The 25,379-nt window shown below is 51.6% G+C and overlaps 2 protein-coding genes across 2 annotated transcripts in view; both read right to left on the bottom strand.

Moving 5' to 3' along the window:
• The window catches only part of LOC128721358 (uncharacterized), a 37,584-nt gene that overhangs the window by 1,718 nt on the left and 10,487 nt on the right, over nucleotides 1-25,379 (bottom strand). The window contains exons 2-7 of the mRNA XM_053815102.1: nucleotides 17,121-17,344; nucleotides 3,434-3,865; nucleotides 2,455-3,351; nucleotides 2,166-2,390; nucleotides 616-2,100; nucleotides 15-542 (exon numbers count right to left, since the gene is read on the bottom strand). Coding sequence (XP_053671077.1) covers nucleotides 15-542; nucleotides 616-2,100; nucleotides 2,166-2,390; nucleotides 2,455-3,351; nucleotides 3,434-3,865; nucleotides 17,121-17,271 — 3,718 coding nt within the window. The 5' untranslated portion in view covers nucleotides 17,272-17,344. The remainder of the gene's footprint in view (nucleotides 1-14; nucleotides 543-615; nucleotides 2,101-2,165; nucleotides 2,391-2,454; nucleotides 3,352-3,433; nucleotides 3,866-17,120; nucleotides 17,345-25,379) is intronic.
• On the bottom strand, nucleotides 21,011-22,234 carry LOC128721359 (uncharacterized). The gene is made up of 2 exons (XM_053815103.1): nucleotides 22,060-22,234; nucleotides 21,011-21,987 (listed from the first exon to the last, which is right to left on the bottom strand). Exons 1-2 carry the CDS (start codon nucleotides 22,159-22,161, stop codon nucleotides 21,079-21,081), a joined length of 1,011 nt encoding a protein of 336 aa, XP_053671078.1. The 5' UTR covers nucleotides 22,162-22,234; the 3' UTR covers nucleotides 21,011-21,078.

The raw sequence follows: 25,379 nt of genomic DNA, 5'->3' as shown, positions 1-25,379 counted from the left end.
CTCCGTCGACTTACCCGGATCACTAGAGGACGTCGATTCGGCCGAATCTCCGCGACGACGTGCTTGCCGACTGCTACACTTCGGTTCGGAGCCTTTCGTCAGCGATCCCTTAACCGGGGCGCCCTTCTTGTCCGCACACCAACACACCCCGACGGCTTGTTCGGTGGGACCACCAGAAGCTGTCCCATTTGCACCGGCCGGTAGCGTTCCGAGACACTGCACCGGACTCCAGAAGCCCGTCTCGGGGTCACACCGTGGCTGGAACCAGGTGTTCGGTTGTCCAGCCCGTTTCGCGGCCATTGCGTTCTTCAGACGAAGCCGTTCACACTGGGACAACACCGGACAGACCCCGTTGCAGGCCTGCTCGCTGTGGAACAGGTTCTTCGATTGACAGAACACGCCCCGAGGTAACGTTACCGGGACGCACTTGTTCGCACGCGGACTAAACCGCCACCGAGTGATACTGTCCAGCTCGTCGCTCTCACCAGCGCGCTCGGATGCTTGTAGGCAATTCTGGTCGATTGACTCAAAGCAGACGTCCCCTGGAAATGATACAAATGACAGGCATTCATACGTTAAAGTCGTCTGCGGTCGTTAGATCACACTGGCACGTACTTGTCTTGCCGCAGCACGATCCTCGGTTGCTGATCGGATCCAGCTGGCAGATGTGCGTCGAAGGACAGGTGTCCGCATCCGTTTGTGGGCCACAAACGATCTCCCGTCCACTAGACCTCAACGGTAGGCCTTCAGGGCAGACGGATTCGCGGATTGGCACGCAGATTGGCATCTTTGGACACGGCACCGAGATGCACTCGACCTGTATGAGCTGGCAGTCCTCACCACGAGGACACGAGATCTCACCACACGGATCTCGGCACTCGCAGGTTTTGCATCCGGTCGCATCGATCCGGAAGCCGTACTCGCACGGACGCGCGCACTTAAGCGCAGGACACTCGGACTGACCTGGATGCAGGGCACAATTGGGTGGGCCTTCCCCGGTCTGCGTGCCCGCCTTCTCATTACCGAACTCATCCACACACCAGCAAGCTCCACCCGGTCCACATTGGACCGTGCGGAAGCTACCATCGGGGTCACACTGTGCAATGTACTTCTGCTTAGCCGGTACGCCCAACTCAGCCGCCTGGTGCAGCTGAATCGTCTGCAGATGTTGGCAAGCGGTCTTGAGTTGCGGTTCGACACACTGCGTACCACAACCGTTCGAGCAGCACCGCTTCGGACCGTCACAATGGGCGTCAGTGCGACATTCGTACTCGCAGGAGTCTGACGAGTCGGCGTGATCGGATCCTGGCGGTACCAGGAACGGACATTGGCCTGGTTTCTTCGGGAAGCATGCCGGCACTGGTGGACAATATTCGCCCTCGCACGATACCTCCACCGAGCGGCATTCCTGTCCTTCGGGACAACCGACGGCGTCGCATGGGTCACGGCATTCACAGGACGGACACTGCGTAACCGGGTCCAGTACGAACCCATAATCACAGCCCATCCGGCAGGTTAGATCGAGACAGCCAAGGGACTCGCGCATCACCTCACAGGACCGGGCGGTTGCATTCGCACCGCGGGTTCGTGGGATTTCGGTTCCGAATCCATCCACGCACCAGCACTCCTCGATTTCGACCTCCACCAGGGGTTCCTGGGAGGGTGCTGGCCGCTTTAACAGTGCCGATGGCTTCACCGGTGGCTTGTCGAGGTTTGCACTGGCGTGTTTCGATTCGAGCCGGTTGAAGTCGATGATCTTGGCCGAACGGGCCATTGTCTGTGCTTCCATCGGCGAGTCACCTACGGGTAGCAGCTTCAGGGTGGCCTCAGCAGCCCGACGAGCCCTTCTCGGTTCTGTCGGCGTTGCCGTCGTCGTTGGTGCCTGTGAGACGACGTCTTCGAGCAGCTTCCGCATACGCCGGATGCTGTTCTGTTCGATGTATTTGCGTTGTTCGGACAGCTTTACCTTGGCTTTGCGGGCGGCGCACTGCACCGCTTGGTAACCACCGTCGGCACTGCAACCTGGAGGGGGCAATGCCAACTCCATGCCCTCCACCGTGCCCTCCATGCGGTCCGAGAAGTCCCGCAGGTACTCGCACACTGTGTCGGAAAGCAAGCGGTCAGGTGAGACGAAGTGCGTGGAAAGATATCCGGGAGATACTCACTGGTTTGTTGGCGTTCGTCTACACCGTCATCTGGCGCGTCCGGATCTGGATCGTTGGCCAGGGGGCAGCACACTCCACGAGGTTCCCCGTGTAGCTTGCGGCACTCGTGCGTCTCCAGCGGGCACGCGATGGGAGGACTGGATAGTGAACGACCACTCGCGTCCTGGTCGTCCTGTTCGTCATCGAAGAAACTGCGGCTCTGATACTCGCGACTCTTGGGCCGATCTGTGGTAAAAAAAAACTCGTTCAGTTTAGTTCAATTCTTATACGCTACACCAATGACACTCACCTAGATGGCAGAAGAGCAGCTCACCGGTGGTGTTGTCCGCGAGAGGCGTGCCAACCTCACAAGGATTCGAGTACACCAAATCGGGTTTACAGACAGGCTCAGAAGAGCACAGCCCGGATGGATAAGCGGCACAGGCCGGATCCTTGGCCACCTCGCAGTGTGACCCAGCCGGGCAGGTGTATCCTTCGCACGGTTCCGAACACTCGCACGTCGGACATCCGGCATGATCGTTTCGGAAGCCGTACTCACATACGGCCGCACAGATATTCTGGTCGCACAGTGCTCCCGGTCCGTCCACGCTTCGGCCACTAGCCGCCGTACGACCTGCGGCCAGTTCCACGTCGTCACAGTGCACTGTTCCGGCAGCTCCCATCGAACCGCGCACTTTGTGTCCAGTGCGTGGATCCACGCACCAGCACACGAGCCCGTTCCGTGAGCACTGACGTGCCGAGAAGGACCCACCGGGTCCATCGCACTGTGGCACGTATCCTCGGCCTTCGCGTTCGTTCACCGATAGGAGTTCCGAGAGGACGCGTGCCTGGTGGCATAGGGTCACGTTGTGCGGTTGCTGGCAATGTCGGCCACAACCATCCGATTGGCAACACTTTTGCAGCTGGGCACATTCTAGATCGTGGCTGCAGGGTGTTCCGCACAGAAAGCCGGTGTTTGCCGTCGATTCGATCTCGTTCGGGCGCGGACAGCTGCCCGGTTTCTCGAGCTGGAGCGACGCCGGACAGCACACACCGTAATCGTTGCCACCCTGAACCAGGCATCGGTACAGCGGAGGACAGGACGGTTTGCCAGGATCGTTGCCGCACAGGAACGGCCGTACCGTGCCAGTGATCGCTAACGGCTGTCCAGCCGGGCAAAGATCGGTTAAGCTGCGCGCCTTACGACCTGTGGAAAGTGAATCCAGAACCAGAACGTTTAGTTGAATTGAGAATGGACCAAAACGTGCCATCTCACATTGGGTACTTACAAGTAGGTACCGGTGGACAGGGTTCGGTCTTACAGTGGACTTCTTGCGGTTCACACTGTTGACCACGGGGACACTGGACGTCCTCGCAGGGATCCCGGCAACGGCACACCGGGCAGCCAGACGTGGGCTCGCGTGCAAACCCGGCTGGACAGAACATGCGGCAGCTCGACGCCTGGCAGTGGTTCTCCACGCGCGTACAGTTGACGTCGTCCGCATGGCTGCGCCGGCTGCCCATCAGCTCCACGCCGTACTCGTCTACACACCAGCATTCGGTTCCGTTCAGCTCGTTCGAACATTGGACCGGCTCGAACTCCCCAAGTGCCGTACAGCGCGGAATTCGCACCGTCTGCAGCAGGCTGTCCCCGAGGGACTTGGCGCGTCGGGACTCGGCCCGGCGTAGGTGTTGACACGCGGTGAGCTCGGTGAGCGTTTCTAGAACAGAAACGAAGGATACGTTCGATTAGTGATGATGATGAGGATCTTCCAATGGCTAGACACTATTACTTTTGATTCATTTAAGGTAAACAGTAGTGGTGTGAAAACGCTCAGATTGTATATCGTTGATTAAGTTGATAACCAGCCACTTTTGACATTTGCCGCTTTTATTGAATGCCCACTATTAGTTATTTATCTTGTTGTCTCGTTTCTAAATGATATGCTGTGTCATTGCGCTCGATCCACTTACTAGTTACTTTTATAGCTGGTACACTAAATGACAGTACATATTTGAGCGCACTCGACTCCGTGAATGTAAACGGGTGCTAGCTAAGTAGATCTAACGTCAAATTAGTGTGCACGTACGTCGCACGTAGTTAGAAGATAAAGTGTTACTAAAGATATTTATCTTAAAGTTTGTGTATTCTTGTTCCTATTTCCGCTACAAGTAGGGCAAGCCTTATCACCGGTATCGTGTTTCAAACGTTTCGTTTGCCGGTCGCAGTGTAAATAACCACTTGCCGCACTATGTCGTCACGTCCGGGATGCGCCTCTGCAACAATGGCTCACATCCGGTTTGTTCGGTATCCTTCGGCGATAAAGACTAAACCTCCCAACGTTAACCTGTTTATAATCGCGACGCGATTTGGGCCAATAGTTAAGATACGTGAAATGTTTGTTTATGTAACAGTGACAACAAGCAGTTGATTTAGCTGCAAAGTTAGTTTTGATCAAGGCCCCATTGGCTTTCGAAAGCCAAGTAAACTACCTAACAGGAAATAGTTTGGTTGTGAGACGTTCCGAGTAGTCCGGTGCGACATACATCAGTAATAGAGTGTTAATGAAATGTTCCTTGTCACTTAAAACAGTTCTTGGTCATCTTCTGGATATAGTCTATATCCACCGAACTGAACGAATCTACTAGCACCGTAAGTATTTCCGCCCGGGAGAACTGACACTAACGGATAGTAAAGTTTACTTATCTTTATCTTTAAGGCATAGTATTCCACGCAGTCCCAAGGTCTTATGGCCGGCCGGGATGATTTAACTTCAGGTAAGTGTAATCAATTAATAATTTGGTGATTGAATGATAGTTTGCTAAAATTATCCGATACTAGTAGCTAATATCTCATAACACCCCTTGTTAGAACGCTGTGGTACTGAGGGTGTAGCAAATTATCGAAATTAGGATGTTGTTTTGTTTTGATTAAGCATAGCATAATTATGTCAGCATCATCTTCTAAGCGAATTGGTACGTGACTTGCTTATACTGACCGACGGAGTCTACGAATTTGCTAGGTACAGGCTCGCTTAGCTTCCAGGTAAAGTCCTTTCGTTCTTCCAGAGCAATTATTGACGAAACGGTCGGTCAGTGTCCATGTGCAGTATTGTTTAGCAATACTGTCCCTTTAGCGAAACCTTTTACTTCCATGATCTGTTGCGTTATGAGTTTTACGTGTGTTCATGAATGGGTGGGATTCCGTTCTTTTAGATCAAGTGAAATAGTTTTTGTCATGGCCAGTTTGCCTTTGGAAGACGCCAAAAGAGAGAACGGTTAAACCACCCACTGTTACTCCCTAGGAAAATATTATATATTTAGGAAAATATTATATACAAATATTTACTCCGCTTCCTTTCTAACAGATTCTTCAGAGTGTTTATATACTGATAAGAAACGCATCCTTACAAGCACCACTTCGCAGTCTGTATGAATGTACGCTGCGCTAATCAGAGGAGAGAGAGAGAAGGATTCCCGCTTATCGGGTGCATCAATATTCTAACAAAAAGTGCCGCTTACAATTCCATTCCTGGCTAATGTTGGTATTTCAATGGAGCTGCAGAGGTCTTATTTCACTTCATTTATGAAATATATTTATTCGAGGACGAAGTTTGTCTAATGTGCCGATTAGCAGAATGTAATTGAACTACCCCGGCATTGTACATCGTTTTTTTGAAGAAACCTGGTTTTTGTAAAAAGCATTTGCACAACTGGGTTTGAGAGATACAGCAACGAATAGCGTCCATTTTCTGATATTGTTCATTCATCCAGTTCTTACTCATCCCATTTTGTCCCCAAACAGGCTCTGTTATCAATTGCTTAATATTCTCGATCTCGGTCTTCAGAGACGATTTTGCATATTTAACACGACCCTTACCAGAAGTCAATAGCTTCTGTATGGGGTTGTCTCGTTTCTTATATATGGAGTACTGCATTACATGCAGTGTTCTCCAGCTAGTTATTGTTATATCTAATGGAGTAAATGCCAGCAGACGTTTTTTTTTCAAATCACTATATCGATTTTGGCAATAAGAAAGCGATGCAGTATTATTTTTGGCAGAATTATAGTTAGCATTTATTCCACTTTTAAATCAAGTTACGGGTATTCTCTAAATTGAAAACCTATTGAACAGTCAGCCATGTGTAATGCTTCATAAATTTTACGAGTTAACAATTTTGTTATCGCGTCTGCTTGATATAGATTAGCAGTAGATAAAGCTGAATACCCAAGCACACATGTACTTCCTGGTATAAGTTCCGTCTAACAAATTCAACACAAAGAGGCCTTTGTAAACGCAGCTAATGGTTCCGCATACATAAATTCTTGAGGCAATTCCCCCTGATAAGCAAACAGTTCTTGATTCACAGCGTCGCGTATTTTTGAGCTTTTCGCGTACATCTGCCACTATCGAATGGAATGTCACGAGGAAGGATAGGCGTTCTTTCTTCCGACTCACGGATGGAAATTAAAAACAAAAAACAACCCCAAACTACTAGCCCGGTGGATTTTGCGGTAGCTGGACTGTTCGCACTGTTCCATCACCACGACGGAAGCGCGCGACCTTCGCAAGGACCGGTTCTCAGTGGAGACGCACCAGTCAACCGAGAATCGGATCCCCTCTCCACTCTTGAATAATGCATGAACCACTGCGACTGCCGGAAACACGCAGCAGCACGGGTCTCATCACGTCGAGCGCCCGCGTTTGCATAAATTCATCCATCATTCGAAAGGCAATTCGCGCGCCCAGGACACGCGTGTACAGTTTGGGCCGAATTCCCGCTCGTAAGTACCACGGAAAAGCCGCCGGTCTTACGATCCCGATTATTACCGGCTAATTGGAACGCAACCACCGGGCCGTTGGCCGGACGGGTTGTTGCGTTGTTACGGTTTCGGTGGTTGTTGCACCCGGTTGTTGGAACAGGTTCTCCGCGTTGCATCTGAGCTTGAGCTGGGCAAATTTGCGCCACTACCACCCGAACCGGTGCTGTGCCGGTTCAGATGGGTTCGTGGAAGTGTGTTTGGATCGCGGTCGTCGTCGGTAGCCTTGGGGCCGCGTGGTGCGTGCGTAATTTGCATAAATCCGCGATTGACAAAACCTGCTGGCCCTCCGGTTTTTTGCCGTTTGAGGTGGGGTTTTTGAATCCATTTCCAGCATGCCGAGGTGATTGTTTGTCATCAGCGGCAGAGTGTTTGATCCCTCGGAATCGATCGGAATCGCGGAGGGTCGATTTTGGAATTGTCGATCCGCAGGCCGCACCGGCAAATTGCAGCTCAGCAGAAATGCATTCGTCGCTGTGAGCGTGAACAACGTCAAGGTGCTGGATGCAGTACGAATTGGCGCGTAAAGAAGCGATTGGCGGGATTGCAGCAAGTGCAGAACTGTTCTTTTATGCCTGGTATTTTTCGAGTAAACGAAGTGCATAAGCACGTTCTGGTGCTGTTCCGTTTGGGGTGATTACCCACATATACACTCGCACAGCTGGGATTAAGTACAACTTTAACCACAAAGTGCTTCCATCCCGGTGGTGGCGGCATTAAAGCCATTATTGCACAAACTCAAGCAGTTTGTGTACGAGCGCCAACAATCAAATCGGGGTGCAAGAGTGAGCAAAAAAAACCCGAAAGCAGCAAAAAAAAAGCCACTACAACCCCCCTACTGACCCACGAGACCACTTCTGGGAAAGACTTTTCCCTGTGCCGTTGCACAACGACGACTTGCACGCCCCTTTCGCCGAGCGAAGATAATGTGATTACTTTCCTTACGCTGCCGCGTGCAATGTGGCAGCATCTTACGGGCGCGATCATCATCATCATCATCGCAACATGCAGCGTCCGGTGGGGGTTTTCTTCGCTCGGAAAATGGAAAGTCCACTCGGTCCGGTCGTTGGTCACCGTTCCCTCTCAGGTTGGGGTTGCGCGATGGAACCTCCAATAATGGTGCCGGGGAAAGTGCACCGATTAAGTTACTATTATCCTAGCAGCATAAAGCGGTCTCTTCCCCGGGGGGCAGCATCAAAGCTGCCGTGCTTCGGGAGAAGATCCACCTTGGCGCGGTGGGAAGTAAGTGGTAATTTGGTTGCGCAAAATAACGCCAAACAAGGTAAAAAAAGGGAAGGGAGTGAAAAAAAAACTCCAGAAATTGACAACACGGTGTCCACACGGTGGGTGCTGGGAAGGAAAGAAGGGCATGGCTCAAGGGTCGCCAATTTCACGCTCATCATTTCCGCCGGATGAACCGTTTGCACGTTGGGGACCGGCCGGAGCCGTTAGTAGCAGGGTGACCCCCTTGCCGGGGAGTTGTTATTTTGTTTCCTTCAAGTGAAGTTATCGTTTTTCACGAAAAGCAAAAAAAAAAAGCGAAGTTTTGATCAAAATTTATTCACCTCGAAAGCGGCGCCACCCGTTTCGACAGGTGTATGCAGGGTTTGGCGCGATTTGCTACCCGTTTTTCTTTTGCGTGATTATCTTCGTTTCTATTGTTTGCGGGGCGAAATGAGCGTAGATTTTAATCGTAGCGCAGATTTTAATTGTGTTCGTCAAATGCAAACCGTGTCAGCGGCTTGGATTACTCAATCGCGTTTTTTGTCCCGCATACGCAAACTAGTACAACATTGGCCAATGCATGGGTGGACATAATTATTTAGTTGAAGATTAAAATGATTTTTATTTTGAAGTATACACACTTTACAACGAATATGTAGTATAATAACATGCTTGTAAATGCTATTATCATTTATTTTAACCGAAATGTGTGTGCTCAATTTAAGTGTTTTATGGACATGTTTGACTGACAGCTAAAATCCATCTCAATTAGATTGATTGTTAGAAGAAAAAAAAAATGAAGGCCATAAGCGCGTTCTTTTTGCACCATCACCAAATCTGCATCCTTACACACCCCTGCTGGGAAACCCTGTTGTTGCGAAGCCCTCGCCGAAGGAATCGCTTTCAAGGTGTGAGATGGAAATTTGCTGAAACTTTCCACACGACACCCCGGCGTTGCTTGGCAACACGACGCCCCCTGTGCCTGCTGGGATGGAAACGAGCACTTCTTTCTTCGCGCGCGGTCGCACGGCTCACAAAACCCCATGAAGAGAGGAGGGAAGCTATTTTGTGAAAATTTTCCAAACGTCGTATAATGAGCTTAAATTATATACGATCTCCCTTCGTCGAGTGGGGGGCAAGTGGGAAAGGCTCCACCCGAGAGTGGGGTTGAACGTAAAGCAAAATAAATGGCACACCACATCCCAAAACGGCAGGCAACAACGTTCCTTGTCGCTCCGTGTCAGGTTAAAAGCATGACAACAATGACAAGCACCGCCGGTGTTTGAAAAGCACATCGTAAGAAAGGTTCAGCCTCTCCGCTTCGAAACGAACCCACAATGATTGTCCGTGCAAGGGGAAGCAGCGAACGCACGTGTCAGGATTTAGGTGGTTCACTTTACATCTACCTCATCTGAGCAATGGCTTGCTTTGATGACATTTTTCATGGTTATGGCAAACGCCGCTGCTACGAATGTTGTCACAATTTTACGACACCGTCAATGGCCGGATAGCACCAAACCGTTGTGACGTTGTGTTTTGGGGCGCGAGCGAAAGTGATTTTGGAAGGAAAATGAACCTCTTCTCTCGGTGCGGTTGCAGCACTCGTAAGGAGCGCCATAAATCCTGGCCAATCGATCGGTGGCGGGCGGCCAGCAGAGACATCGCTCTGAACTGCGCGCAGTCCAATATAGTGCAACTTTCGAGCATGACAAAAGTAATCGTACCACAATGGCACACCGGTCGGGGTATTGTGTGCCGGTTGGTTGCCAGGAGTGCTCATATTGCTGCAAACTTTCGAGCATTGTGTCCTGAAAAGCCACCGACAGAGGACCTCCCCTGAGAGGACGGTTGCCACTATCACACACAACAATGCACCCAGCCGGGGGTGGGGAAAACTTTCTGGCATTGTGGGGGGAGAGAAACTTTTCCCTTATACCTCTAAGAAATTCAATTACACATTTATCCCTTTTTCCCAAGCAGTGCGCAAAACACACACAGTCCTCCGGGGACGATCAGTGGGCTAACAATGCGGTTGTCTGGCAGATAGTTGGGAAGCATCGTTCGTGTGCCGCGTTCGAGTGATTGCGGGATTCGTACGCGGTGGAATTTGCAGGAATTGAACTTCTTAAGTGCCCACCTCTCCCTGCCTGGGTTGGGTGCATCGATGCAAAGACAAAAATGGCGCCCACCGAATCGCGAAACGGCCTTTCCATTACGCAATGCCCGTTGATTGACGCGACAACTCCCGTGGTTCGCGTGGTGGCTTCGTTATGGTGTGCAACAACAAAAAAAAAAGCACGCTCGCGATGATTTCATAATGAACCGAACCGAGGGGCAGCGTGGCGCGTCGTTCAAGGAGGGGATGCCATTTTGTGAAGGAATTTCGACGACATAGTGACGGGTATATGGTTGATGTCATCCGTTTCGCGCCACAGCACTCGACCGTTCCGGGGGACCACTGAGGGGTTTGGAAAGGCGGTAAAGGGTTGAAGTGAAAAAATAACACTGCGCCGTGTCACTCATCGACAAGCGCTGCGCTTTATCATTTTGCGCCGTTGGGTGGGATGGAAGGGTGGTGCTTTTTTTTTTGGGATTGCTAATTCCACCTTTCAGGTTTTTGTCGAATTTTAGTCGCGCTTCGATTTTTTGGCCACAGCGCGGAGATCGTGAGCGGACTCGTTATCAGAGCTTTCGAGCATTTGTTTTTCGCAAAAACCCACACGACGACGGACACGTTTCGTCCATCCGTTCGACCATCATCACGCTGGTGAAGGTGAATCGACGCAAAATCGGATTGGACGCCAGTCAATACGAAAATGCGACTCCACCCTCCGCCACGAGGGCCACCCTTTTGCCGGCTAGGGCAAGGGATGAGGTGTGATAATTAAAAACGCACACACACACACACACCTGGCCTCGAACGTGTCCCTCTCCACTGTCCCGTGGCAATGTGTTGAAGGTTTTTTTTTTCATATACATTTTACAACCATCATTACGACGCCGATTGTGCACGGAATGTGGAATGTGGGGTTTTCGAGCCACCAAGGGGTGATTGTAAACGGTCCAAACGGTTGTAAACGGGTACATCGAATACTACTCGAAGTGAAGGGAATTTTCTAGCCATTTTTATGAAATGCATAGCCCGAGTGCCCTTTTGCATTCCCAGCCGTAGCTATTTGCGTAGCGTTTTGTATTGTTTTCGAAGTGCAGCGCAGAATTAATAATTACAACCCAGCCCAGGCTGGTAGAGTTTTAGCTTCCCAGTTAGGACGCTTGTATCATTTCGCTATCGTTTACGAACGTTGCTTATTTTGTGTCGCGTTTTTTGTTGCATTGTTTCTCATTTGCACCCATTCGTACCTCGTCGCAGCGAACGGCAGCGTACATGTTCACAAAGCGCTCGCTAACAAAAGAAAACGCCCTGTTCAACGAGTGCCGGGAGTACGGCGTACGAACAAGAAACACACAAAAAAAATGGAAGGAAAAAAGCTCAAAATAAAAACTACAAATTAACACACGCGCACGCCCCCTGCACACCGAATGCAACTGCACTTTGTGTGCAGTGCTGCTGCTGCTGCTGCTGTGCACACCGTCGTGTGCCGTCCACGAAATGGGAAATTCCAGCAATGGTTGGATGGTGGATGGTTTTAATTTTCACCCCTTTTACTTTAAGGGTCCTTCGCGTCGGTCGTATGCCCTTCGGTTGGGGTGGGCCGTGCATGCTGCCCTGTCATAAGTCATTTTCTTTTCCTCCCACCGGCGCGTTGCCAATTCCGGCACCGCCAACGCCCCGGAAGTGGGGTGTTAATTATGGGGAGGAAGGCTTTAACAATAACGAACCCGGAGAGGGTTGGCTGCTAACGTGCGCAATTGTTTCGAGCGTCGTCGTCGTCGTCGTCGTTGGGGTGGCCTTTTTTTACCAACGCGTGCCCAAGGTCGCGACGAGTGTGGCGTGTGCGGGGTTTATGATGGATTTCACCCCCCCCCCCCATCATTAGTATGCCGCCCTGTAACGTATGGGCGATGGTTTTTTGTGGGACTCACGGTTCCATTGGTTCTTTTTTTCGATTTTTTTTTGTGTTAACGCTTTTCGTTTACGGTTCGACGCGAAATCGAAACGCGAGAAGCAAACGTGCCATTTTGGGAAATCATCGTACGGATGGTGGCTTCCAATTGACGAAACGAAAGCGAAAGCCCAAAAAAAACTGAACGGTCGGGGGATGGTTGGTTGATAATGGCAGGGGCCATCAACCGAACCGGAAGATGTGCGCACGATCGCGCGATGATGCCAATCATCGCACAGGGCACGGTTGAATGGCAACTCAGGGGGAGGAGGGTGGTGGTGGCGATTGGTTGCTGGAGGGCGTTTTCCAACTGTACGGGGTGGGCGCTGTAAAAGCGCTTCCTCGTTCGCGTTTCGCCGCAGGGAAACCGTCCGTGGAAAATGCCGGCAAGACCAACGGCGGTGGAGCAATTTAACAAATTTCTTTTTAATTTCAATCGATCGGAGGTGGAAACCATAACTTTTCCCCTTCCTCGTTGAGCGGGGGTGTGGACGGACGGAAAAGTGCAAGAAAAGTTTACCACGAGCAGCCGAGCGCACGACGGCATCTCAAGCACGACGGCAGCGTGCAGAAACAATATTCTCCTCCCGGCTGCATATCCCATCAATCGACTTTCGATCGTTGAATATAGCCAGAGGAGCGTAGAATTTAATGAACCAAACTCTCAAACTTAACAAGCGTTCCGTGGCCACCCTTGCCTCAGAAAGTGGGCCAAACTTTTTTGAGGCTTTTGTGAAGGGAAAGAAAAACCGACAAATGGCAGGATTTTCGCCCCAAAGTTCGCACGTTTGTTTTGGGCACGAGTGTGCAAAACGGTTGGCCACCGAGGGAAACCTGCCTCCTGGGGGTGGCCGATCGTCACATGGGAGGGAGGCGGAGAGAGGGGAGTTGAAACAATTGGGAAATGAAAAACGCCCCCTGTGTAAAGTGGCGACTCTACAGCTCATTTTACCATTGAGCATCCGCGTCCCGCTTCGTATCACCGGTTGATTAGCGGATTGGTTCGCTTTCCGGCCACCGTTTTTCCGACCGACCTCGATGTGATCGTCGGTGACGATGCCGGTGAGTGGCACAATTTTCGGGGAGAGGAAAAAGGTAGAAGATACCGGAAAGTGGCACACGACTCGTCACAATGCGCGGTTTCAATGTCGATAGCAGGCGAGTGCGCGCTAGTAAAAACCCCGATTGTAAACAACGGTATTAAACACAAAAAGGAGGGAAAATGAAAGAGAGAAAAGAAAAAAATGCACCAGCAAAATAAACCCACAACCACACACACACACACACACGCACGTGTTCGTGAAACAATAGTTCAACCGATTGTCGGTGACGAGGTGGTATTTTTCACCGTGCATCGGCCGATTTCCACGAGCCGCGGTTGAGGCTCGTTTTTTTTTTCTTACGGCCGAGTGACTTTAAGAAAACGGGAACAAGCGACGAACCCTACCGAAGGGCCAACCAGGCGTCCGGGGGGTTGTATTTTCTCCCTCCCCCCCTCCCCCCCCCCCCCGAATTGTATCCCCGAGAACCGCTACCATTCCCAAGGGATGGGAAAAAGTAAAGTAAAAAGCGACGGAGGAAAATAAATGGAAAGAATAGCACCAGTTACTGTTGGCCATTTATCCGTTCGTCAGACCGAACTGACCGAGTTCCAAGTAATCGCTCGCTATGGGTCTGTGTGCGTGGAATTGTTGCGAAAGTGGCCACCCGACGAGGCGAAGTGGCGCCACCGTGCGGTCAAGCGGATCGCTCCGGGAAGGACACACACGCCACGGGAAGGAAGCGCTTTTTGATGCCGCCTTTATGGAGCGTGGCCCCGTGTGTCGGGCAGATTTATGACCAGACTTGCCGGCGCTTATTAATGCGCCTTGCGGTGCCGCTATCTATGCAAAGCCCTACGGGGTGGATCGCGTTTTTTTTTTCTTTCTACCTCCTCTTCATCCAGGGCGCCTTCCGGTGTCGCACATTAGCATACAATCGATCGGGGTCAAAACGTGCCTGCTGCTGGGCCCCGTCGAGTCGTTTGGAGAAAGTGCGCCAGTAAGCGGCGACCAGCGTGTACTTGCTGTTTGTTTGCTCGATTGGACGGAGCTTTATTTTCTCACCCATCCACCCCAAGGTGCTAACGATACGCTCCCGCGTGAGTGAGTCCGTCCCTCGTGTCGTTGTCCCGAGTTGTTGCGTCGTTGGGGAGTGAAAATTCCCGTTCCTGCGAGTGCGTTTTTCGCGTCTCTCCCGGACTCGTGAAGCGCTGGTCTGACTCAGCTCTTCTCAGCTGGTCAGCAAACGCCACCGTGGAAACTTTCTCCCCCCGGGGGTTGCGAGTTCACTTTCACTGGCATCGGTGTGTGATGGCAACATCGTGAAATCGAATCTCACCACCTCACGAACCGGACCTGCTCAAGTGCGCTCCTACCGAACCGGTATTTCCCTTGGCTTGTGGCCAGTCACTTCCGGATATCCGCGATGTGCGTTTGATTGGCTTGCCGATGTCGAGATGGGTACTTTTGTGTGTGTGTTCGCGCGTCCGGATGATTTATTTTCGTTTTCCATCTCACGCCGTTCACGCATGGGTGCGTTCGATTCGCTGGTTCGTTTTTTTTTGCCTCTTTGCTTGCGATTTCTGTACATCGTTTGATGTTTTCGGCCAATTTTCATCTGCGAAACGCGTGTGCTCGCGCGCCTGATTGAACACCGGAATCTGATCGAGCTCCGCCATCGGTCGAACATCCGGTCGGAGGGTTTTGGGGCCCCGTTCGAGAGCCCTCGTCTTCAGCAACCAACGCTCGCAAGCATGCCAAGGTGGTCACCGTTTGTGCAGTGAAGGCTGTTCGAACGAAACAACGTCACGAAATGTGCTCTAGCGTGCTGTGTGTGAGCCCTCGGAGCCCTTGCTTCAGGTGAAGGTGGCTGCTTTAAGCGATTCGAAAAGCCATACTTCGGTTTTGGGGTGGGTGATTTGAGGAATTTTCCCTTTAAAAATACACGCCGCACGCAAGACCGTTACACATGGAGCGTGGAGAAACAAGTTTGGGGAATTATTTGTTCTATATTTTATAAGTCCGCACTCTCAATTATCTAGCCGGTATGGGCCGAACCAACGAACCACACCCAACAAGCCCTCGTCTGCTGAGGTTTTAGAATCGCGACCCAAGTTCGAGGAACGTCGGAGATTCTTTAAAAGTTCTCCGAAGAGCGTGCTCCTGCAGATCCTGCAAGAGTATCCCTACAAGTGCTCTTGGAAGCACTCGGTCTTTAGCCGAACGACGCATCCTTGAAATCGGGGACGTATTTTGCGGGGCTTTCGTGGAAAACTTGATTTTCTTGGCGTTCCAAAGGCAATATAAATTGGAATTCTTAAATTTAGTGTTTTCATCGATTTTGCGTTATAACACGATCTATGTTGCGCGTGTTGTACAAGAAAAATTTGTAAACGGAACTAACTGGCAAAACAACATCGTGCTTTCCCTGCAAAAGTCGCCGTGGAAAGCAATCATGAACTGGAGTTTCCGCACGCGTAATTGGCTTCTATTTGCCCGGTGGAATTTGAAGTCGTGAAACAGCGGAGTTGTTGCAAAGTTCTCACAGTATGCTTCCCATTCCAATGGTCCCACCCGGAGCTCAGGGATGCATTCCACGGAAAACCCCGGATCGGGCAAAAAGTTTCCCCAAAAAATCGTCCTCCGCAGGCCACTGACCGAGCTCGGTGAGCTCAAAAAACAAAACAAAAAAAGACCAGCTACAAAACTCGCAAAAGTTTCTGTTTATGGTCTGATAAATCGTTATTCGAAAAGATGTCCCTCGGCCGGGGAAAACCAGGCCAACTGGCAGCCCGGTGGTGCCCTCATTGTGGCCCCAGCGTTGGCTCCGGACAGCGCATTCGGGGGTCAAAATGGAGGCGAATACGGTTGACCGAAGTTTCCGGAACTCATTAGTGTACGGTTGCGGTAACGGCGGAGGCCGCATAAAACACACCTCCCGGCTTGGCCCTGTGTGGGCGAAACGTCCCCGAAAAAAAAGAACAACACAAAAAAAATCCCTAAAACAAAAGGGAAAAGTTTGGCGCCCCCACCACCAACTTGAACCATGGCATTTTCCGGCATACCCGGGAAAGCACGGTCCAACGGCCCACGTGGCGTTCGTTTATCGCCCAACAAACGGTGCGTATCGGCAATTACATTTTACCACAAAAGCCCCCAAAAACCTTCACGCCTACACTACCACTTCTCTCCCACCAATACACCGGCAAAGGACCCTCACGGTAGGGAAAAAGCGGTACCGCGCGAACAGCAGCTAATCTGTTTTCGGTGCGCTTCCGTTTCCGTGCGCGAGCGCGCGCGCGTTTTGCACGCCATTTCTCGCACAAATGGCACCGCGCCTTATCATTACCACGCGAAACGGTGCTCCTTGACATCGGGTCGCAAAAGTTACGACACACAGAGGCTATTGTTTGGGGGAGGACTTGCTGGTTCTTTGTTTTTTTTTTGCTTGCTTGCTTGTTTGGTTCTTAGTCTTTTTGCTCGGTTCAATTGTCTGCCTGCGCTGGTGCGTGCATCGCGCTACAATGCCGGATAAATCCTCCAATTCAATTTGCCTCTCCACGGTGCGTTGGTTGCGATCTCTTCCGAAAGAGATGCTGATTGTTGTGCGTCTTATGCGATTTTTTCGTGGGAGCAACATCTTGCCATCGGGAAGGATAAAGCGTGTTTCACCGAGTTTACCTTCATCGCTTTACGGGCGTAATCTTATCGATAAAACGCTCGAAACAATCGTTTCCAGTTGCGTTTCGTTTTATAACTCACGTTGCGTTTTATAACTAACGTAAAAATAAAAGAAAACCACACATCCTTCGAGTCGGGTACTCACCACTGCTGGCGCTTCCACCACCTGCATTTCCGTCATCTAGCGGTGTACCATCGCTGGTGGCAATCTGGAGACACAGCAGTCCAGCGACGACGAGCGCGAGTGCTCCTGGGCGTCGGAGACATTTGTCCAGCGGGCGAACGGTTGGCTTCATCCTGCTCTGCACATCGAGCTTTCTCGTGGCTTCCTCGCGGGGTTTTCTTCCCTCGGTCTTGGTAGCACCTGTCCTAATGGAAGACATAAGACAAATGGGAAAAATCCATAAAAAATAGGCACGTGGTGGAAAAGTGAAGAACTTCAGCAGCTGTTTGGAAGATTGTGGCACCGAAGAAGTGAATCACTCCATCCCTTTACGGAGGTTAGCATCGAAGCTGGCTGTATAAACCCATGTATGCTGTACAACAATCACGGCCTCCTACATAGAGACATCTCTCCATGCAATCGGCTTATGGAAAATCCGGCCAACCATTACGAGCTATCCGGTCAAAGCCCATCGTCGGCACATCAAGTAGGCCGCCCCACGGCACGATGGGTTGTTACGATGATGCAGTTTTCAGCCCTGTGGCCTCCATCTGGCCCGGTGGAACTTTTACTTTTCACCACCCACCACCCACCTTGCCTGGGTGGCGTGACGATCCGTGATTGAACTGGCTGACTGGTGTTCCACTGGCCGGCTGACGGACGCGAAACCTGCGTCGAAACGGGCCTCCAAGAGACGAGGGATGAGTGACGTGGTCGTTACGCAGCCAAAAAAAAACACGAACGGCCCTGACGCAGGTGGAAACGTTTTCCCTTCGAGTGGAACCTGCAATGAAGCCGTCACTCCTCCATGGAAACGCGCCAAACGGTGAGACAGCCGCGTCTCGCACGATTCCGATGCGCCTCGTCGAACTGGTCGCGTAACGACGAGCCAATCATATTTTCACCATCCAAATCGCCCCTCCACGAGTGTGTGGGAGGGTGAGTGGATAAAATCACGACACACGAGCCATCGCAACAATGCATAAATCACGCCACTTAGGGACTTCAATTTCCACGCGCGCGTCTTTCGCGAGGAACGTCGAAGGAAAATCATTATAAACGTCGACACAAGACGCTTTTCTTTTTGCACGCTGCTTCCGGTGCTTCCTGCAACCGGCCAGAACGATGAAATGAAAACGTCGGATGGCCACACACACACACACACACGTACCCATCCACACAACCCCATGAGCGGCTGATTGTCGTCTGTTTTATGACCCCGGTGGAAAGTTCGACCACCGACGGAACCGCAGGAAGCAATAAATGAAAGCAAGCGCGCACAATGGGGCGCAAAAAAAAAAGAATGCTCAAAGAGCAACGTTGATTGCAAGCTTCCGGAAAGCTCATCCCGGTCTGGCGACTTGGGGGAGGAACTCGGGTGTGCTGGAAAAAGGACGACGACGACGACGACGAGAAAACCCTCTCAGCATTATTAAAAACTTTGCTCGGCGGCAGGAAGCGTGGGAAGCGAACATTGGCGAGCTTTCTTAGGGTGAGTGGGTGGGTAAGAATATTAGTTTACCAAGTGGGCATCGTTGCTGTCCGCCCGACGGAAGTCGGTTGCATCGCAAGCGAAGCGGAAGCCGGCCACAGCACGTCCTTCCAACCGAAAGGCTCTCGGGGGGAGAATTGATTGTCAGTTCGCTCTAACGACTGACCGGGAACTCCAATTTGGATGTCACAATCAGTTACGCCCGCCTGGCGTTCGGTTCGAGGATCGAGAACGACGGTCGCCGGCGGTTAATTACCGGAAGCCGAAGCGGTTTGGTTTGGGACGGCATTTGGAACAAAATTTCCCAACCCATCCGGTGAAGGATTTTCGTTCTGACAGAGCACGACGCCTGGCCCAAAGGGTATTGCTCCCGGTCTCCGGTCGTCGGTCGCCGGTCTTCCCGAGTGCTACACGAGTATTAAGATGTTAGCTGGAGATAACTTAGCTCAACTCTCCATCATGTAACTGCCGGGAAAGTTAATTAAAACACGCCTTGCCGGAGCAGCAACTTCCTGCAATGGATCAATCTGTGCCGATACTCGACTCCGAGGGAAAAGAAGTTCGCAACACGAACCCGATATCACTCCCGAGAGCGGGGCGGCGCATACGTTAGGAATTTTCCATTGGCCACCCACCGATGGCGTTCAATATTTCATCTTCAAATTAGCCTCACCTCGGCGCAAGACAAACTTCGCTCGAGCGTTAAGTAATGTGTTTGGTGCGGTCGGATGTGGAAAAAGTTTACCCCACCGGATCGCGCTTCGAGAATGGGAGTTAGCTTCAAATATTTATCTCCACGGTAGGCTGCTGGGAAAGTTCTAGAGTGTTGCCGTCGACTCGACGTTGTTTTTCGGTGGTGTTTTCCCAAGGACGACTGGGGGCGCCGGAAAATCGGAAGCTAAACATCAAACGAGCTCGCGCTCCGGCACGCATCATCATTCCCAGGACGAATTTATTTGCGCCTCGATGAAGTGTTTGTGCGAGGAAACATCGCACTAAATATTATCGCCGGCAACCGGACGACATCATCTATCCTGCTTCCGGTTGTGTTCCGGTTGTGTTTTTGCTAGTCATCGAACAGAGACAAAAGTGTGGTTGGAAGCAACGCGAGACGCTCATTGCCGAAGCGTACATGAGTCCTGCGAGCCTTACCGTACATGTGCAAGAGCGACAGAGCAACATGAGCCCCCATGAGAAATGGCAACTCATCCATCATCTCCCTGACCTCCTGCTGACTTCCGTGCCTGCTCGTCGTTCGTCCCCCCTGGCTGCTGTCATTGCGAGTGTCTCGGGAAATCTTAGCCATGCTCGGTGCCCCTGAGCTTCCATTTGCAAGTAAACATGCTTGTCGTGAGCTAAAATAATGCTCCACATTTACGAGCCACCAAGCAGCCAGTCGGCGAACCCCCCGGCCCCAGAAGGAATCATGCAGAGGGTCACGTTCAAAGGGGAGATGGTTTGCTTGCTGCATACATTCAGGCGTACCGCGCATCCTAAGGCATCGGAAAAAGGGATGCCCGCAAGAACGCACCCCCTATTTCAATGGGCTGCTTGTGTGGGTGACTGGGGGAGAGTGAGCTTAAACGTCCTGTTCCGCACGACTGCAATGGCGGCGATAAAAGCGTTTTCCCTGCCCCCCCGAGAAGAAGCAAATCGTTCTATCCACATCCACTTGGTCCCCGGGACAGAAATACCGAGAGGAAACTTTTACTTTCTTGCCCTCTGTCTGCTCGCAGCTCAAAAACCAACGTCTGCAAACCCCGTTCGTGCCGCGGGCACGGTACGCTATTTTCGGTGCCGTTTTACTGGAAGGGCAAATAGCGTGATGAAATGGAAGCGGCGCCGGCTTTTGCTCGCGGACGAGTTTGCGGAAGTGCAGAGAATTAAATTTTAATTGCAATCTCCCGGCTTGCTGGCGTGCGGCCATCGTTTGTTTGAGCGCTCGTACGGCAACCGGGTCAACCCGTCTGTAGGATGCAGCTGCGGTATGAAGCTGATGCCGGTTCATGCCACGAGTTTAAACAACACCGTACCGTGTCAACATCGGCTGCAGTCGCGGGGTTCGTACGTGCTTCATTTGGTGCCATGGATATGCCCCCCACCATACGTTAATTCCAACGCCCAGCTTGCAGCTTGTTATGGGGAAAGTTATTTAGAACCCACCGGCCCGGCTCGAAAAGGACTCGCATTTTCGCCCGCCCGCAGGAAGCCTTTATCGAGCTATGGTACGGTTTCATCAGATTTGCAGCTCATGTGGCGCTCTAAATCGCCGGTCATTCTTCGTCAACCGCGTCACCGCTGCAAATGTGTGGAAGTGGTTAGCGAAACAAAAGCATACACCCCAGCGGGTGCTCTTCAAGATTTAAGCCCTCTCGCGATATGATTGCAAAAGGGCTCGTCGTAATAACGGAAGTTGCCTTCTTTATTCGATACTACCAAACCCAATGTTCAGAAGAACTCGTCCGGTTTCGAACGTTGTCGCTCGAAGCAACCCTTAACCATCGCTGACAGCTCACGTTCGTTCTGTTGTAGCAGCTTGCGCCGTTTGACCACACACTGATCGTACTTGTCCACTCGCCGTGCGAAGGATCCCGACAGTTGACTCATCTTGCTGGTGAACGTTTCCAGCGCACCAGTGATCAATTTCCCCAGGTTAGCCATCGCACCACCGGTACACGCGAGCAAACTCCGTCCAATTCCGGCATCCGGGTCAAGACATCCTTCCAGCTTGCGTAGCGAACCGTCCTGTAGCTGTTGCTGCGCTTTGGCCATATCCTGACGCTGGCGAGCTAATGCCTCCGCCAACCGGTCATGGCACTGATCAACGTTAGCCCGTAACCGATGCTCGTACTGCTCGATCTGGGTGTGCAAAAGCCGCATGCATTGGTCTTCGTCTGGTAAGCAGACGTCCCGATACTCGACAAATTCGTCACTAAAGCGCTGCTGAATTTGGTCGTTCAGTTCCGTCATCTTGTGGCGCATCGAAGTCATCGCACGATGTCGCTGATGTTCGAGCTTAGCGATGGTGTCATTGACGTATGAATGGACGCGTCCTTTAATGCCGGTCAGTAGAGCACGCACGTGATTACCGATCCGGAACAAGTTAGCTCCAAACAGACCCGACGTGAGTTGACTGAATAGATCGCGCAGATCAGGAAGGGGCAGATTCTGCGGTTTCACCGGTGGTGGTTCGAGTTCCTGTTCGAGCTTTTCGTGTAGTTCCAGCGGATCGGATGGCAGAACATCTTCAACGCAGCTCGTCGGTGCTTCGGTCCTGATGTCATCTAGCTCTTCTTCGGATCCATTCAGACCCGCTCTGGCGCGTTCGTGCTCTCGGTAGCTTCCGTCACGGAATTGCTGCAAACGGAATCCGGGGTCAAACTACATGAACCGGTCTGTTAACACACGCGTGGCAGACTATTAGCTGACCTGGAATATATCGACATGCTGAGCACCTGTCACCTGTGGTGGCATTGATCCTAGGGCGCATGCCAGCACCACCAAAGGCCAAACTGACGTTCCGAGTCGCATTTCCCGGACTTCCGATTTCACGTTACCCAATGGCGACGGCTGGTACACTTCTAAGAGACGTACTAGCTCCCGGTAGATCCCGAGAGACCAACGTCAACAGCTGGCAACGGTTGTGCCTGCGGTGATAAACTGCTTCCTTGCAATGGCGCAACTGCACAAATAGTTACTCATCGTTGCGGTGGATTGAGTGTTGTGTTGACTTTTCCACGTGGAGGACGCTCGGGGTTGGAGTTGGAAGCCACGAACCAACACCTGGGTAGAACTACATCGTTGCTCACCGAACAAGCGAGAGCAGAGTTGGGTCGATATCGGATAACTAAACGCGCCTCATCGCTGCCATATCTCTTTCTCCGTTCCGATGGGAACAATCTGCTCCGCAAAGCCCTCTGGCGGATGATAGAAGAACCAGTAGGTGGATGCTATCGCAGGACTATTGCGAGTTTTTTTGCTGCTGTTGTTGTTGTTATGAAAAACACTACAGAAATGGAACGTGTTTTGCGAGCGAGCAACAACGTGTACACGTCGACATCGATCCGTGACCAAAATCTGCGCCACCCCTCGAAGGCACTCAGCGTGTTGGCCTTACGCACCGACGGAAGCTAACGTTTGGTGTGTTTTTTTTTGCTCAAAATTGATGCTCAACAGTTTGCTCTTTGGTGGAAACGGCAAGAAAACGAGATAAAACTCCGGGCCCCCTCCCAACAATACCCAATGGAGCGGGAAGCTTGAAATGGCCAAAATCCAATCATACCGCGCTTCGAATGTTGCACAATTCAATTTCCTTGCCCGCCCGCAGGCGCACGATTGGTGGAATGGAAACTTTTACCGGAAAATCGAAAGAGTTCGTCGATGGGAATAATTTATGCAGACGCGCTGTGATTTATGGTTCAAGCCCTTTGGGGTGTTGTTGCTGTTGCGGGTGCGTTTTATTTCGCTCGTGCTCGAGTGGCAGCCGTAGCTTACCACGGGATGGTTTCTCATTTCGCCGTGCGGTTGGAAATTCGTTCGCCCACGACCCACGACCTTGGCGAGTTTTCCTCCCGACTGTGTTGCGCCATAGACCCCGGGGAAAACGGAACCTCTCGATGGTTGTTGATTTATCATTTCGGCGATAACTGCTCGCTCTCTCTCTCTCTGGGTGTGGGTGGTATTCCACAAAGGATAATGCAGACAGGCCCCACGCAGAGCGCCTTGTAACACGCGGTGTGTAATCTAATGCAAATGAAACGCGGACGTGTGTGAGTCGTTACAGCTGCTCATTTCGAGCCGGGGCAATTTATCAGCTCGACGTAATGAGCTCGCACGTGGGGGCTTGCACTGCATTTGTGTGCTCATATTTGATGCAGCTGTTTGGCCAGGATTTAATTACGGCATCGCAGCATGCGCTGCTAAATTCTGCTGCCGTTTACAAAGCGTGCTCGAGTGCTCGAGATTTGCGTTTCGTTTCGCTTGCGAAATCGTTAGCCCTAGGGTAGCTCACGCACAAACACTCATTGTCAGTAACTCCCTTCACACCTCCCACATTTTCTCCTCTTCTACAACCTCCTCCCCCCCCCCCCCCCTTTGCCCCTTCAGCTCATTGCCTCGCACATACGCGGATTATCACGGACGCGAATATTTAAGGCCAGCCTCGCTCGCACGCGTGCCACAAGGATCGGAATCCTTGTTCGTACGTCACGGTTGAATTCCTTTTCAATAAACCATTGCATGATTCCCCGCTCGCGCCACACTCGCTCCTCCGTCCGTGATGTCCCGACGGCGTGTGATTCCAGCAAATTGTTATGCTAACGACGATGTTTGCGTTTCCACGTGACGAGTCTTTCGCAGGGCCAGACAACCGCTGGAGGGAACTGAATCACCAGAAGGTGGATAATACGCAATGAGCGGCTCTAAGATTTCACAGCTCTGGAGAAGGGGCTCCCACAAGACGTGACGCACCGTCCCTGGGGCCGTAGGTCGTTTGGTGTCGACAATAAAAAAGCTTGCTTTATACCGTCCGGAAGCCGAGGGCCGTCTTGGGATACTCGTCGTCGGACAATCCTACCAATTAGTACGTGTGGCTGTCGCTCGCGTCCGAGGCTCCGGGTCCTGTTCGGAATTCTCAATGAGGCCTCGCTCGAGCTGCGCCTGGGTCGGGATCAATTTATGGCCCTTCCAGGCGTGCTCCTTGCCACGGTAAAGCGCGGGTGATGTGGTGGGTTTCCCTCCGCCGCAACCTTTGAACTGTAAAAGGAACCCCAAAGAAGAAGGGGTCGTGTGCGCGTGTGGGGTCACCATTAATTCTTCTCGCTTGTATGCACTCCGTACGATGGGCTGGTTTCGACGGGGAAATTGAACGAGATTAAACCGGTCGCTTTGTGTTGGATGGTGTTCCGGTCTCTCTCTCTCTCTCTCTCTCTTGTGCCAGTGGTTCATGTCACGCCATGCCACGGTGTGAAGATGACGGTGCAACATAAAGCCCCCGCGGTGCTGAGAAGAAACCGAAAGTAAGCCGTCCCAAGGAGCAAGAGACCGAGGGATCGTGAGATCGAGGGTAGGGCATCGAATGTAGGTGGTTGGGTAAAGTATGTCCGCATCCGGGACTGTGTTAAAGAGAGAGAGAGAGAGAGAGAGAGAGAGAGAGAATGGTTGCTGGGTGGAGAAACCGGACGACAGGCGAACGAAGGAAATCTCCTGGGCTTCATCGTGAGAGCTGGAAAAGCAACGAAGACGACGAGGGCGACCTGCCAAGGTTTGGCTTCGCGTCGGGAAGCATCCCTTTTGCCGATGGGAGTGGATGTTTATTGCTTGCCATCGTAGAGCTGCATAGTAGTCGGAAAGTGGATTTTTTTTACCTTCTCTGCCTTGGTATTGCGCTCAGATGTACCGCAGCGATAAAATATAATGTTTAATACGACGCGTGTTAAGCATGTGCTCTCGCTTCATGACCATTGTCGGTGTAGCTGGGTGGATTAAAGCGTGTCATGCCATCGTTTAATTGAAAATGCTCACCCAAACCCCGAATGTGCCTAGCTTCAGAGAGTGAGGAATAAAATTCCAACATCCAATTGAATTCGATCGCTAATCCGAGTTCGACGGCATCACTAATTGTAATTGGAACGTTAGCCGCCAAACAAAGCCAATTGATTGACCCGCGGTTAACTGCACTCATCATAATTTAAATCTCATTTATCCGGCCTTTCCACCCAACCAACCCACGAACCGACGAAGGTCCTTTC

This window comes from Anopheles nili, chromosome 2, assembly GCF_943737925.1.
Source record: "Anopheles nili chromosome 2, idAnoNiliSN_F5_01, whole genome shotgun sequence".
Taxonomy (NCBI): domain Eukaryota; kingdom Metazoa; phylum Arthropoda; class Insecta; order Diptera; family Culicidae; genus Anopheles; species Anopheles nili.
The sequence above is the reverse complement of the archived record's forward strand: the minus strand, read 5'-3'. Positions and strand labels throughout refer to the sequence as shown.

Excerpts from the sequence above, each read along its gene's own strand:
- LOC128721359 (XM_053815103.1), bottom strand. The coding sequence starts at position 22,161 with ATGCGACTCGGAACGTCAGTTTGGCCTTTGGTGGTGCTGGCATGCGCC. Across the intron at positions 21,988-22,059 it reads AGCATGTCGATATATTCCAG|CAATTCCGTGACGGAAGCTA; the intron begins GTCAGCTAATAG and ends TTCCGTTTGCAG.